Source organism: Globicephala melas, chromosome 6, assembly GCF_963455315.2.
Source record: "Globicephala melas chromosome 6, mGloMel1.2, whole genome shotgun sequence".
In the NCBI taxonomy this organism is placed as follows: Eukaryota; Metazoa; Chordata; class Mammalia; order Artiodactyla; family Delphinidae; genus Globicephala; species Globicephala melas.
Window position 1 is genome coordinate 22,379,342 of NC_083319.1, and position 16,794 is coordinate 22,396,135.

General features: G+C 40.1%; 1 protein-coding gene across 2 annotated transcripts; it reads right to left on the reverse strand.

The window, feature by feature from the left end:
- Positions 1 to 6,057: 6,057 nt before the first annotated feature.
- On the reverse strand, positions 6,058 to 16,565 carry ZNF483 (zinc finger protein 483). 2 transcript variants are annotated; one of them, XM_030859021.3, is made up of 6 exons: positions 16,523 to 16,565; positions 14,359 to 14,893; positions 13,800 to 13,888; positions 11,808 to 11,934; positions 11,339 to 11,434; positions 6,058 to 7,917 (listed from the first exon to the last, which is right to left on the reverse strand). In XM_030859021.3, the coding sequence occupies exons 2-6, from the start codon at positions 14,744 to 14,746 to the stop codon at positions 6,347 to 6,349; spliced, it is 2,271 nt and encodes a 756-aa protein (XP_030714881.3). In that variant the 5' UTR covers positions 14,747 to 14,893; positions 16,523 to 16,565; the 3' UTR covers positions 6,058 to 6,346. The 2 variants fall into 2 exon arrangements, with proteins under 2 accessions (XP_030714881.3, XP_060156608.1); XM_060300625.1 differs by lacking the exon at positions 16,523 to 16,565 and having other exon boundaries at positions 6,058 to 7,872; positions 14,359 to 14,833.
- Positions 16,566 to 16,794: the final 229 nt, after the last annotated feature.

The following is a 16,794-nucleotide window of genomic DNA, read 5'->3' on the forward strand; positions in this document are numbered from 1 at the left end:
GCATAAAGAAAAAAAACTGTTGGTTGAGGATTCTATATCTAGCAAATCTGTTTATCATAATAAAGTTCATTAATGAAAAGATCACGGCTAACATCATACTTAACAGTGAAAAACTGAAACCTTTTCCTCCAATATCAAGAATAAGACAAGGATACCCACTTTAGTCACTTCTATTCAACACAGTACTTGGGTCCTAGCCAGAGCAATCACACAAGATAATGAATTAAAAGCCATCCAGCTTAGGAAGAAAGAAGTAGTATTATCTCTTTTCACAGATGACATGATCTTATGTGTTGAAAACCCTAAACATTACACACACACATACACACACACACACACAAAACTGTTGAACTAATAAGCAAATACAGCAAAGTTACACAATATAAAATCAAAATTCAAAAATCAGTTGCATTTCTAAACCCTAACAGTGAATGATCCAGAAAGGAAATTAAGAAAACAATTCTATTTACACTATCATCAAAAAGAATAAATTACTTAGGAATAAACTTAACCAAAGAAGTAAAAGACTTGTACACTGGAAACTACAAAACACTGCTGAAAGAAAAGTTGACACAAATGAATGGAAAGACATACCATGTTTACGGACTTGAAAACTTAATATTGTTAAAATATTTATACTACCCCAAGTGGTCTTTCACAGAAACACAAGCAACCATCCCCAAATTCATATGGAATCTTAAAGGACCCCAAATAGCCAAAACAATCTCAAGAAAGAAGAAAAACGCTGGAGGCCTCACATGTCCTGATTTCAAAACATACTACAAAGCTACAGTAATTAAAACAGCATGGTACTGGCATAAAGACATACAGACCAATGGAACAGAGAACCCAGATACACACCAGTGCATATGGCCAAATGATTTTCAACAAGGGTACAAAGACTACACAATGTGGAAAGGATAATCTCCTCAACAAACGGTGCGTGGAAAACTTGACACCCACAGACAAAAGAATGAAGACGGACCCTTATACCACACACAACAATTAACTCAAAATGGATTAAAGACCTAAATATTAAGACCTGAAGCGATAAAACTCCTGAAAGAAAATATAGGAGGAAAACTTCATGACATAGGATCTGGCAATGATTTCTTGTCTATGACACCAAAAACACAAGCAAAACAAAGCAAAAACAAGCAAATAGGACTACATCAAACACAAAAACTTCTACATAGCAAAGAAAATCAAAGCAGTGAAAAGGAATGGAATAAGAAATGTAATTTTTCATTAAAAAAAGAGACAAAAGACTTGAACAGACATGTCTCTAGAGAAGACATAGAAATGTCTAATGAGTATATGAAAAAATGTTCAACATCACTAATCATCAGGGGAATGCAAAGCAAAACCACAAGATATCATCTCATACCCGTTAGGATGGCCACTATCAAAACACAGAAAATAGTTAAGTGTTGCAAGGATGTGGAGAAACAGGAACCCTTTGAGCACTGCTGGTAGGAATGTGAAATGGGTGCAGCTGCAGTAGAAAACAGCATGGAAGTTCCTTACAAAATTAAAAATAGAATTATCATGATTCAGCAATCTCGCTTCTGAGTATATACACAGAAGACTGAAAATAGATCTCGAAGATATATTTGCAAACCCATGTTCACTGCAGCATTTTTCACAATAGCCAAGATAGAAGCAACCTAAATGTGTATTGATGGATGAATGGATAAAGAAAATGTGGTATCTACATACAATAGAATATTATTCATCCTTAAAAAAGAAGGAAATCCTGTTGTACGCCATGACATGGATGAACCTTGAGGGCATCCAGCAATTCCACTTCTAGGTATGTATCTCAAAGAACTGAACACAGGGACTCAAACAGTATTTGCACACCACTGTTCATAGCAGTGTTATTAACAAGAGCCAAAATGATGGCAATAACCTAAACGCCCATTGAAAAATGAATGCACAAATCATGTGGTATATACTTACAACAGAATATTACTCAGCGTTAAAATAATGAAAAAAATGAAATTCTGACACGATACAACATGAACCTTAAAAACACCATGCTAAGTCAAACAAGCCAGACACAAAAGGACAAGTACTGAATGATTCCATTTATACGAAGTGCCTAAAATAGTCAAAATCATAGACAAATGAAAAAAAAGTCAAATAGTGGTTACCAGGGGCTTGGGGGAGGAGAGAATGGGGAGTTAATGGTTAACGACTAAGTTTCAATTAGGGATGATGGAAAAGTTCTGGAGGGACTTCCCTGGCGGTCCAGTGGTTAAGACTCCATTCTTCCACTGCAGGGGCCATGGGTTCGATCCCTGGTCAGGGAACTAAGATCCCACATGCCACACGGTGTGGCCAAAAAAAAAAGTTCTGGAGATGAATAGTGGGAATGATTGCACAACAGTGTGAATGTACTTAATGCCACTGAAGTGTACACCCAAAAGGAATTAAAATGGTCAATTTTATGTTATGTATGTTCTACCACATTAAAAAAGAACTCTAGGGACTTCCCTGGTGGCAGAGTGGTTAAGAATCCACCCAACGCAGGGGACACAGGTTCAAGCCCTGGTCCGGAAAGATCCCACATGCTGCAGAGCAACTAAGCCCGTGCGCTACAACTACTGAGCCTGTGCTCTAGAGCCTGCAAGCCACAACTACTGAAGCCCGTGTGCCTAGAGCCCGTGCTCTGCAGCAAGATAAGCCACCAAAATGAGAAGCCCGTGCACTACAACGAAGAGTAGCCCCCGCTCGCCACAACTAGAGAAAGCCCACACACAGCAACAAAGACCCAATGCAGCCAAAAATAAATTAAAAATAAATTTTAAAATGAACTCTAAAATAAGTAAATAAAAGTGAATTAACTCACAGGAGAAGCCTTGTCTTGTCCTGAGACCGAAAAGAAATTTCTTCAATAGAAACTCATTATGTGGAAACATTTTTAAATGCAAGTTCTTCATTTTCAAGTAAAATATGTCATAGATAAAAAGCATAAAGTAAAACAGGTTAATAAAAGCAATTCTATAAGGAATCCAAAGAAGTATAAAATCTTTTGATGGTCTGATATAACCCCAAAAATGAATTTAAATATTTAGATAATAGGCCAGGCTAAATATCCTTTAGGCAATTTTATGTAAGCAGTTACTGAAGCCAAACTTTTGATGAATATTGTACAGCAGGATTTGAGGTTGTCTTCTGTGGCTAGTACATGGTATTTAGAAAGTTCATACTGGATAAAGGACTTATAGGTAGAATAAAAAGAACTGCAAGTTAATAATAAAAATAACGTGTGGACAACACATTTCACCAAAGGAGGTACATCAATAGCTAAAGAACACATGAAAAGATTCTCAATATCATTAATCACAAAGAGATACCACTTCAATCACTAGGTTAGCTATAATAAAAAATACAAACAATAACGAGGGTTGGTGAGGATGTAATTTCATCAGGAACCCTCATACACTCAAGTTCAGAATGTAAAATGACATAGTCACTTTGGAAAACAACTTGGCAACATCTTAAAAAGTTGAACTAAAATTCACCATATAACCCAGCAACTCCACTCAGGCATCTAAGAAAAATGAAAACATTATGTCCACACAAAGACTTGCACGCTAATGTTCAAAGCAGCATTATTTTTCACAGCCAGAAAATGGAAACAACCCAAATGTCCTTCAACTGGTGAATGGACAAAATATGGCACATCCATACAATTAGATAATATTTGACAATAAAAAGGATTAAAGTACCAATATGCTACCTCACAGATGAATTCAGAAAACCACACGGATGAACTCAGAAACAAGTTAATGAAAAACTGAAGACGACCACATATGTTTACATTTAAATAAAATGTCCAGAAATAGCAACCGTAAGGAGACAGAGTAGACTGATTAATGGTTGCCTAGGATCAGGGTGGGGATGGGATTACTCTAAATGGGTGTGAGGGATCTTATCAAGATGATAAAATATTCTAAAATCAGATTGTGGCGCCAACTGTACAATTCAGTGAGTTGGCTAAAACTCACTGAATTATACATTTTAATGACTTTTACAATGTATAATTTATACCTCAATAACACAGTAAAGAAAAAGGGGGGGGGGTTATGTTCCAGATTCCCAACTGGTATTTATATAAAACTTCCTCTTGTGAATGCTGGAGTATGTAACAAGTAAACATCCTGGAACAAGCCTCTTCTCAAGATTTTTACATATTTAATTCTCTCTATAGATTATATCTTTCCAGAAAAAATACCAAGGTTTCTATCCTTTCAGGAAAAAACCTAAGCCAGGGTGAATAATTCTGATAAGCCATATTCCTTTCATGACTAGAATGTCTCCGGCTGGTCCACTTAGCAATAACTAGACTAATTTATCCCACAGCAACACCTGAACTACTGTGGGGTGGTGCACAAGGAAGAAGCCAAAAACATCATCCAGAAGTAGCATTGCTAACTAAACCCATTAAATCACAGCAAATATTGCTGAATCTCAGATGAGCATTAAGCATCTCTTCACTTCCAGAAGCCGAAAGTTTACCCGTTTCGTTCTCTTTCTATAAGAGCTGCCTCGAATTTCAACTTTAGGAACTTTGCACCACTGCTGAGTCAGTGGGGCTCCTCTAGAACCCTATGACCTGAGACCCAAACCTAACTGACCCAGGATTTTCAGTTCCTTTTTCACAGTTAGAAATTATTATTCAGACTCCACCGACATTCATAAGACACAACCCACTAACATCTGTATAGTCTATTCCTGTGAGGTCTAATTTCATAACAGAAAACTTAACTGAAAATTTATTCTGTATCATTTCTACATTATTTTCTTGAATTTTACTATCAGTGGAGTCCCTTTAGATTTTAGGATATGTATTCTCCAGATGGTAGGGGATCATAATGTCAGTTTCCTATGGTGGGCAAGTCAAGCTACATAAATGAGATAACTTTGCAAGTACAAGAATAGATTCCCCATCTAATGGTAGCAGCTGCTACCTGAAAAAAGCTGACACCCGAAACCAGCTGACTGCCCCCACTGAAATATGGGCCCAGTACTGTCAGCCCTTATAATTTTTCAAAACAAGACTCTTTTTGGGTGGGTATGAAATTTCCTAATTTTTAAATGATGACAACTAATTACACACATACACACACACACACAACCACCTTACCATACAAGCCAACTAAAACATGTAAAAGGGCCCAATCATAGCTTGTGACCTTTGCCATACAGAATGTTTGCACTTAGATTACAAGAAGCTGTACTTAGTATAGGCAAACTTTTTAAAAAATAGAATTCTATTTTGCAAAAGACAATTCATCCAAAATAGCTGTTTTCAGTACCCGTTTACCCCCCCCCAACCCCTCACCTATTTTCTAGGACTGTTACTCTCATGGCTGAGACAGCCCAGGAGCATGCCACAGAGATTCCCAATTCCCACGGCCAAAGTCTAGAGGAAAAACAGGTTGGGGTGCTTTGTCCAATCAAAACATTCCCTGAAGGCAAACTTGTTTGAGCTCTATTGACTTGTTCCTGTGCACAGCATTTAAGCAATTCTGGCATCAAGTATTCAAAAAGCATACTGTGTTGTCACTAAGCCAGAAGTTCAGTAGCTTAAATGAGTTATTTTCTACTAGGGAAACTTGAAAATGCCAAAGAATCAAAAATGTTTAACTTATTCCCACAGCTTCAGAAGGTACAAGAAGTACCAAAGAAAGAAACCTCAGAAATCATTAGTCCCACCCCTTCACTTTACCAGTAAAGAAACTAAAATTCAGAAAGGTCAAATGATTTCTCCAAGGTTATACAGGAAGTCGGTCAGCAAACTGGGACAGAACCCAGATTACCTGACTACAGTCAGGTCCTCTTTCTATAAAACTACATGGTAGTGAAATTGGAAGCTAGGAGAGAAGAAAATCTGAAGAGGTTAGTAAGATGGGCCCTGTGCACCCCTCTCCTGCTTTTTAAATTCACATTTGGCTTTTCAGAATTTCACATCTCATACTACTTTCTTTTCTTTTCATGTGACTTAACCAACCCGAATCACTATCTACTGAAAGGTGACATCCTTGCAAAGAGGGGTGAATTACAAAAAGTATCTTTTTCCTAGCTGCCAACCCATCAAAGTTGCAGCTACTAATCAATGCTGCACCAGTTTACACCCCAGGTTTTTAATGAGGGACTAATGTGACTAAATTTCCTACTAACCAATGCTGTGGTAGTTTACACCCCCCGTTTTTAATAAGGGACAATTGTGACTAAATTTCCTAGTAATCAATGTTGTGGTAGTTTACACCCCAGATTTTTGATAAGGGACAACTGTGACTAAATCCCACCCCCCACCTTACTATATTTCCAAGAATTACTCTGCAGAATGAAATCCCCGATGCCTGATGAGGCCAGAATTACTTTTGAACGTCTTCTCGCATTCGTTGCATTCGTATTCTCTCCTTCCGGTATGAATTTTCAGGTGTTCTACAAGGATTGAGCTTCGACTAAAGGTTGCTCCACAGTAGTTACATTCATAGGGTTTCTCTCCAGTATGAATTCGATGATGTTCGTTAAGAGATGAACTCTGACTGAAGGATTTCCCACAGTCCTTACATTTATACGGCTTTACGCCCGTATGAATTCTCTGATGACGGCTAAGGAGCGAATGGGTAGGGAAGGCTTTCTCACACTGGGTACACTTGTAAGGTTTTTCTCCTGAATGAAGTCTCTGATGATAAATCACAGACGTAAAATGGCTAAAAGTCATCCCACAATCATTACACAAATACGGCTTTTCTCCAGTATGAATCCTCTGATGTCGGGTAAGGCAAGAATTCTGTCTGAAGGCTTTCCCGCACTCACCACACTTATAGGGTTTCTCTCCAGTATGAATTCTCTGATGTTTGGAAAGGGATGAGCTATGACTGAAGGATTTTCCACAGTTGTTACACGTGTAGGGTTTTTCTCCAGTATGAATTCGCTGATGCTGAATAAGAGATGAACTGTCACTGAAGGGCCTCCCACATTCTTTACATTTATAGGGTTTCTCTCCAGTGTGAACTCTCTGATGTTTAATGAGGTGGGCACTCAGGGTGAAAGATTTTCCACAATCATCACACTTAAAGGGCTTTTCTCCACTGTGGGTTCGGTGGTGTGGTGTGAGTGATGAGCTGTCACTGAAGGCTTTTCCACACTCATTGCACATATAGGGTTTCTCCCCAGTGTGAATTCTCCTATGTTTGGTCAGTGAGGCACTATAGCCAAAGGCTTTTCCACATTTGCTGCATTTATGGGTTTTTTCTCCAGTCTCAGTTCCCTCGTCTTTATCTACGGCTGCATCTTGACCTAAATCTTTCCAACATTTTTCGCATGCAGAGGAGTTTTTTCTCTTACTAAGGGATGAGTTTTGAGTAAAGGCTACCCCACAGTTACTGCACTTCTGGGACTTTTCCCCCAAATGGATTTTCTGATGTTTCTGATGTTCAGTCAGAGATGAAGAGTGACTTAAGGCTTTCCTGCCTTCATTACATTTTCGTGGTTTTTCTCCACTGTGTTCCTTGCGGTTTGGGACAAGGTCTGAATGAAAACTGAAGGGTTTCTTGCCTTCGTTATACCTCCGAGATTTCTTCCTTAAGTAGACTCTGAGATGTTTAATTAGGTCTGAAGGTGGTTTGAAGTTATTTCCAAAAGGGCTCTTTTCTGAGTCAAATTCCTCACCCTTATTGCCTCTCCCATGAGTTTTCTTTTGTGTGATTGCTACTTGTGAATGTTCCCTATCACTACGACACTCCTCTAGTCTGCCATAATGTTTCCAGGATTCTCCTGTCAAGTCACAATCACCACTCATTAGATACCTTTCTATTATTTTATCTAAAGTCGATTCTTCCATAAGAACATCTTGATTTCCGCCAGATTCCTTCAATTCACCGCTAAGTTCACACTCTAAAAGAAATAACAAATAGAATATTTCCTGTTTGCAATAAAGGAAGCTGCTGCATTTGGGACTAAAATAGGAATAGAGACAGTAGAGACTGTAAGGAACAGGGTGTGGATAATTCTCAGAGTCTCATAAAACAGGGAAGGGAAAAGTGACATGAGGGAACTGGGGAAACTTAGAGCTTAGGAAAAATACTGAGGAAGATGAAAGGTTTGTGCTTTATAGTTAGAGATGCAAGTTCTCGCCCTCATTTCAAATTTCTATAATAGGTTCAAACTTATTCCTCTTACCATCCAATCTATTCTCCTTCCAAATAATAATGATAGTGTAATCATTTACTGAATAATTACCAAATGCCAGGTCCCATACCAAACACTTTACTTGTATTTCACTTTATTTTCACAATAACTCTATGAAGTAGGTCCTATTATTATCCCTGTTTTATGGATGTGACAACTAGGCAGAAAGAGTGTAAGCAGCTTTCCCAAGGTCACATGTACTATAAGTGGTAGAGCCAGATTTTTAACCCAGTCTGACACCAAAGCCCACACTTTTGACCCTTATACCATACTGCCTCTCCTCAAAGCAGCCAAATAGCACTAAGTTTATAGACAATGTTAATCACATCACAGATATTCAACAACACCTATGCTAGACTTTCAAAGGTTACAACAATCTGGCCCTACCAACTTTATGAATACTCTAACCAGGCATCCATTTAGTGTCCCTACTACACGACCGCATCTTAATACTTCATACTGCCTAGAATTCAATCCCTGTGCACCTTCACTATCACAAACACAGAAATCTGATAGGGCCTAGGGTACGAGTCCCACAATCTCCAACACCACCCTCTTGAGATCTGTGCTCCTCTCAGAACGCTGAATTCCTTTATTAACCACATCATTCATCCTGGCTCTTAGTTATGAGATTCTAGTGTCACTTTCATAAGACCGTTTTTTTAACCAGATAACTATAAAATACGAAACCCTGGATGGCTCTCAAGACTTGACAGTCACCAACATTCCATCCAGACTAAGAAAGACCTGGAAGCTTAGGGGGCCACATGAGCCACAGTCATGACCGCATCAGCAAACACCAGAAGCATCTGGGAGTCCAGGGTAATGCTGGTGACACATGTCACCACAGGGTCAATTTCAACAAGTATCACCCAGGGTTACTCTGGGAAAGTTGGTACAAGGCATTACCACTTAGCAAGGAACTAGAGCTTCTGCCCCAATGTCAACTTGGATAAACTGTGGACCTTGGTCAGTGAGCAGATACGCTAAATGCTGCCAAAAACAAGACTGGAGCTGCTTCTATCACTAATGTGGAGCAATCGGGCTACTACAAAGTTCTGGGGAAGAGAGAGCTCCTAAAGCAGCCTGTCATTCTGAAGGCCAAATTCTTCAGCAGAAGAGCTGAGAAGATTGGCAGGGAGCGGGGGGGGGGGGGGGGGCACTGTCCTGGCAGCCTGAAGCTACATGGAGGGAGGTTCATTAAATGCTAACGAGTGCTTTTCAAAAAATAAAGAAATAAAATAAGACATGAAATCCTATTACCCAGAAGTTAACCATTATTAAAAATTCTGTGTTTTTTCTTCTGGAAATTTTTCTGAACATTGTAGAATAGAATATCTATGTATAATATGTAGGGTTACTTTTTTTTTATTCATAATCCGTTCCCATCTCATTGGTTGATTCTTCACGATTTTAATCACATAATAATCCCTCATATCAATATATTACTATTTAGTTATTTCCTTATGGCATGTTTATCAAATGATTAATATTTCCTCAGAACTGAGTCATAAAAGTGGAATCACTGAACCAAAGGGTAGAAAAATTCTATCACCACATAATACATGATGATAAGTACCTGACTACTCATCTATGGTTAAATGCTTTTTCTCTAAACCTTTGCAAATTTGATTCATAATAAATAGTACTGTTCCTTAAATGTAAATTACATTGTTGACCAGTGATTTCGAACACTTTTTTCATGTTAACAGCTATTTAAATTTTATTTTTGTCAGTTATTTTGGTTTGCTATCTGCTGAAGTTCTTTGATCATTTTTCTAACATACTCAGTGTTCATTACTGATTTGCACGAGCTTTTTATAAATCATAGCCCTTGATTCTGGCTTTGTCAAAACCTTTTTCTCCATTCCGTTGTAAATGACTTTTTAAATAAGTTGTACATCTACATGATACTTCTTTTACATAAGCATCTTGCGGGGAGAGGCAGTATTTATACCAATGCTGCTAGATTTTACTCAAAACATTTTTAGAATCCATTTTCAAAATAACTCTCCCCAATGTACTTAAACATAAAAAGACAACTGCCGTCCTTTATTTGTGTAACTATGCTGGAAACAGCCAATAGGTTGACTAAAATAAATGGTTAATAAGATGGAATAGAGCAAAGTAAATTATTGGTTTTTCCTTAAACCAAGGTATTGATATATAAGTAATAGTTTAATTTTTAAAAATACAAACTTAATATGTTTATTATTAAAGTGTAAGGAAGAGAAGAATAAAGAAAAAATGTAATCCCTCAATGATAACCAGGGTTAACATGAATGTTCTCCAGACAGTAAATCCCATATGTATCTATACATTTAAATATATACATGTATGTGTACATTTTTTTCCTTTTAACAAATTGATTATACTATATATGCTGTCCATTGAACGAACTATTTCTTCTCCAAGACTCAATTCAATTGTTAATTAAGCCCTTGCTCCTGTATCTTCCCACCGCTCCTTACACATGCCATCGTTATGACATACCTCCCATTACCAACACGTTTAGTTCTGATGTCTGCATCTATGGCATCCATGGGAACGTGCCTCTCAAGAACTCCTCCTCTGGGGTGCTTACCCAACAGCCCCCCGCTGCTGCTCAATGACCACCACAGCATCACACCAAGGCCACTTTCCCATGGGTGCTCCCAGTCAATGACAAGTATGGCAGGGATACTAGGCCCATTTCCGTGAGGCATACGACTGTGATAGGTAACTCTTGGCGGGAAGATTCTTTTTTGGCTTTGCCAAGACTTCCTCAACCTGCACTTCATTCTAAGACTCGTCCTACCCAGCCTTCCCTCCTTCCCTCTCTCGTCACAGGTGTCAGACCTGCATCATGCTCTGAACAGCAATCCCAGCCTCTTCCAGTCCCCTCCCTGCTTTCCTTCCCTGGAATTCTCCCCAGTAAGTCTCTGACCTGGCTAATTGTATCTGGGCACCTGCTTCTCGAGGACCCAAACTAACAGTCTCCCCTGTTAAAATGAACATTCCAGGAAGGCAAGGTGGATATTCTAATCATCTATGTTAGCACCTAGCCCACCCAACATTTCCAAAATTCCTCCAAATGGTTTGGTAAAGCAACTACTTCAATTTCCTCCTCCACTTTTCACCAACTCACCTGGTCTGGAGCCTCTTGAGGCTTGTTTTTGCAGCAGCCGTGGTAGTCCAGCCCACTTTAGCTGGGAAACCAAATCTAACTTGGAAACTGGAAAGCCTGCTCATAGGGAAAAGAATAGAAAATGGCTGTTTTTGCCTAGAACAAAGACATTCCAACATTCACAGCTTCTGGTTCTCCAGGGAAGAAAAGATGCTGCCAAAGAGACTTCAATACTGGCATTTGAGGAGAACATCGGGGAAGGTATGGCCTTGGCAACAGCAAAATGATGCTCAACATTTTCAGCTCAATGAAGCAAAGACTCTTTCTTGGAGAAAACATTGTAGGAAAGTACATTTTTAGGACCCATTTTTAGGATTAGTCACATCACCCCTGTAAGCCCAGCCAAAACAGTTAATAGCACTTATCTTTCAATAAGAATGGACAAAAAGATACCCAGCTTAGATGCTAGATTATGAGAAGATGTCTTTACCCAGAAATTCTAGGTTCCTATAGTTCTCCAGCAGCACTTCCTTATATATCTCCTTCTGAGAAGGCTCCAGTGCCCTCCACTCTCCTCTGGAAAAGGTCACAGCTACATCCTTGAGTGTCATGGATTCCTAGAACACCAAAGACAGCCTTTTTGCATTGGGTTATTCCCAAACAGATCCTAAGAATTCAGAGAAGTAGTTAGGATATAAAGTACTAGTTTTGATGGTATTCAAGTTTTTGAGAATTCCAAAGCAAACTTCAAGGTGGCTGTTATACATCTATTACAAGTGACACAAGATTATGGAACAATCCCTGCCTTTGCCATTTAGTTCCCGGTGTGAAATGCTGTACAAGGATTCTCTGGAATGTCTAACACTGATCAAATTCACCCTAACACACTGATTTCTAGGATTAACAGAAAATATTAAATGAACGATACAAATTACATTCCCAAACCCAGAATCTGCAGAATTAATGTAAGCTCTACAAGCAATAATTAAACATGTAAGAGTAACATCAGTGACTATATTCTAAACTGTAATTTCTAGCTGGCTCTAAATAGCAATTATTTTCTATCACAATCAAACAAGGATCTGTGTTCAATGACAAACTCACACTTACAATTACTCCAAATTACAAATGAGCACAATTAATCATTAAAACACACTTTCCATAGCATCCTCTACAGCATGACATTTTGAGAGGCAGTACAGCAGAGTGACTATTACCACTTGGAGAAGCTTCCTGTGGTTCCTATAACAAATTACCACAACTCTGGTGGCTTAAGACAACAGAAATTTATCCTCCCAAATTCTGGAGGCCAGAAGTCTGAAATCCAGGTGTTGCGGGAACTGCACGCCCTTCAGAGGCTCTGAGGGAGAATCCATTCCTTGCCTCTTCCAGCTTCCTTGGCTGTCAGCATTCCGTGGTGTTCCTTGGTTTGCAGCCTTATCACTCCAATCGCCATGTCCCTTTCTCCTGTTCCTGTGTTCAAGCTCTCTGTCTAAGTACACTTGTGATGGCATTTAGGGCCCACCCATATAATCCAGAGTTATTTCCTCATTTCAAATCCCTATTTTATCACATCTGCAAAGACCTTTCTTCCAAATAAAGTAACATTCTCAGGTTCCAGGGATTAGGAAGTGGACATATTTCAGGGGGCCATTATCAGCCTACCAGAGCACTATTATTTACCATTGTGAATAAGAATTTTTTTCCTGACTGATAATTATTGGTATACAGGAAACTTACTGATTTGTAACCAGCTACTTTTCTCAGCTATTGTATGAGTTTCAGTACATGTTCGGTTGATTCTCTGAGGTTTTCCAAAAAGAGTACATTATCTGTAAGTAATATACACTTGCTTCTTTCATATCTATACTTACCTCATTTCCTTCTTCTAGCACTGTATTGGCTAGAATACTCAGAAAATACTCATTAATAGCAGTAAGGTAAGACATCCTTATCTTCTTACTTTTTATTGTGAGGACTGCTTTTAATTTTCCAACATTATCCACGTGGAGAATTTTCTTATCGTGTTCAGGAAGTATAATCCTATTTCCACCTGACCAATTTTATCAGGAATAACTGTTGAATTTTAATAAATATTTTTGTTTTTATTAGAGTCAGACATGATCAATTCTGGTAACTGAAGTAAAATAGCATATGAAGAATGAGCTCTAAGAACGTGAAGACTGTGAGGAAAAGGAGACTGTCTTAATTATTCTAGCATCTTTATACCAGCCAGGAGGAACTCAGTGAGTATCTACTTAAGAATGAAAACCTGTAACCATATATGGTGATGTATGTTAACTAGACTTACTGTGGTGGTTATTTCACGATATATACAAATATCGAATCATTACATCGTACACCTGAAACTAATACAATGTTGTAAGTCAATCAGACCTCAATTAACAAATTAACTTAAAAAGAATGAAACTTTCCAGTTAAAAAAAAATGAATGAATGAAAACCAGTGAAAGGAAGCTTACCTGGGACTCAGTATTTGGAGGAACAGAAACTGTTTTATCTTCGTCAGGGTTCTCCTCTTGGGAAATAACAGAATCTTGAGAGATCATATCTAGGAAGGGGAGGAAAAAACAGTCCAACCTTTTAAATGAGCTCCTCAGACTAGAAATTATTATATATGTTACTCTGGAGGAAAAGGTCAGAAAAAACAGAAAAAAAGTTTTCCCTACGCTTTGAAGACACAGAGGACAGCCAAAGATACAGTTTCCTATTAAAATCCAAGCTTCCCCCCCACCTCATAAAATATCCTTTCAATTTATAAGCTCACAAAATCTGATTTCATTCATTCCATATACCCACTGTTTTAATGTATTTAGTTTTCATAATAATCTTTGAAATATTTATAAGGTATATTAAGATGAAATAACACATCTGTTTTATGTAGTAATGTGTTTTCTTCATAGTCCTTGCACAGTGGCTTGAGCAAGAATCACTTATTAAATGAAAGTGCTCTTTTAGGGAGTTTAGTTTCATATCTTGAGGAGATCTCTCCCACTTCCTCCCTCCATCTATTAATCTCACCTTCCTTTTCTTCAAGCACTTGGGTCAACTCCTCCACTAGGGTCACCACTTCCTCGCTACTCTCAGGATGTTGTGACCTGACCCAAATCTTAATCTCCCCTGGCAAAACGGTCAGGAATTGCTCAAACACCAAAAGCTCGAGAATCTGTTGTTTCGTGTGGATGTCTGGTCTCAGCCACTGAGTGCAGAGCTCCCACAGTTGATTCAGGGCTTTTCTGGGTCCAGCCTCTTCGGAGTAACAAAACCACCTGAACCTCTGTCTGAAAAACTCTGGGTCAGCAGTGTCTCCTCTTAGGAGAGCTTCTTGATCCCCAGGGGTCTCCATTCTTAGCACCTTGTTCTGTTCACTTGAGACCAAAGTGTGAGGATCTGGGGAGATGGCTGTCATCTCGTTCAGGCTACTCCGGCTTGCAATGTGTATCACCAGGAGGAATTCAGTCCCCTTTAGACTTTGAGTGTCAACACAGGCCACCAAAAGGCACTCTCCAGCAAAATATCAAGTGTTCCAAGGATCCACGTTATGGCCTTGCAGAAACTGTCAAGAAATATAAGTTATGAAATAAATGAAACAAATTGTGACTCCTAAAAAAACACTGTTCTTAGTTTGGTTCTGATACACACACACACACATTCTCAGAGGCCTAGAACTGCCCTACTGTATTAAAAGAATAATTTTCTCTGTAGGTGAGAAGCTGAGAAGTTACTTGAGGGTAATTAAAGGTACCCTCCAAGAAAACAGTTTCTTCTGACTAAATATTCCTCATCAGCAAAACATATCAGAAAAGGCTCACTGCTACAAGAGGATCCAAACCTATTCCACTCCTGCCCTCTCTCAATGAATGGCCACACAATTTCCCACCAGCTGCTCAACTGAGAAACCTGACTTCATATTTGACTCTCAAAGTTCTCAAAAAATCAATAACCAAGTTCTGGTGGCTTTATTTCATAAGAATCTCTCCTACTGAAACTACCTAAGTACAGCCTTCTTCAATTCAGTCTCACCCCAAAGCCTAAGGATTCCTTCTAATATGCAAGATATGGTCCTATCACTCCCCAACTGCCTCAAGATAAAATTCAAACACTGAAGCTACAAGTGGTGGTCTAGAAACCCTGCCCTGATGACCTCACCTCCAGCTCTAGCTGCCCCTGATGGACACTGCAGCCGTAAGAAGGTATCTCTCCATTTCCAGAAACTCTAACTCCTTCCGCCTTTGCACTACAGCCATTCCCTCTACTTGGAATGCTGCCTTCTTTTCCTCTCCTACCAAGCTTACTCATTAAAACTTGACTCCTTTCCACTGTCACCTCTTGTATGGGCTTTCTCTGATGCCCAAGTACTCTTCTACACAGAGCCTGTGTTGCACGCATTTTCTCATTCCACAAATAACTGACCATATACAATGACCTGAGAGCGGGACACAAAGGAGACAGGCATGGACGGTCAGACAGGGCCCCCACCCTCACAGAGCACCCAAGAAATGACAATACAGTCTGAGATGTGCTTCACTCCAGCAAGTGAGGACACTGTCCTCCAACTGCAACTATCATACCAATAATTACCCACCTCCGAGCACAAAGGCCGCCACACAGTATGCATGACGTCATTTATTCCTCCGCCAAATATTAGGCGCCCACCACGTACCTGGCACCGCGCTGGACACCTGAGACTCTGCAGTGGCTAAGAAAGGCACCTGTCACGATCTCCAGGGAGCTTACAATAAAGGCTCTGCGAAAATGTGACGCAGGCAGAAAGAAGTTCTCAAACGACGGGGGTGCGGGGGGGAATTTGCCCCGCAGGGGACGTTTGGCAATGTCTGAAGACATTTTGGCTATCACGACTAAGGAGGAGGGATGCTACGGGTACCTAATGAGTGGAGCCAGAAAGGCTGCTTAACAACCCGTAATACACGGTACAGTCCCCTACCCCCATGCTCACATAATGAATTTTCCCGCCCAAAATACCAAAGTAGCGAAGTTGCAAGACCATGGGCGCAGGGAAGCGATGAAGAACGCTCCATCCAGGAGCGCGCCCACCTCCCGCAGAAGCTGCGCCGCTGGGTGTGCACAGCGAGACTGCCCTCGGCCCCCACCCTGCCCAAGGTGCGCCCTCGGAGCCGGCGACCTGGCCGCAGCCCCCAAAATAAGGGCCCGGGGCTACCACTACCTGCGTCAGGACCCGCAGCCATGACCCACGCCACTGCAACAAGCTTCTAGAAACTGGTCCTGCAGGAGCTGCGCGCGCAATCCCCACCGGCGGGGGGCTCACTGCGCCTGCGCAGGGGCGCAGAACTACGATTCCCGGGATGCGCCTGTCCCGCTTTGCGAAAGTCCCGTGCTTTCCATAGGCTCCCAGCCCGGCCTGTTGCGCATGGTCTTTGGGAAGCGCTGGTGGTCCCAGCTGCGGAATTATTGCTGCGCCAGAGGCCTAATGGCCTA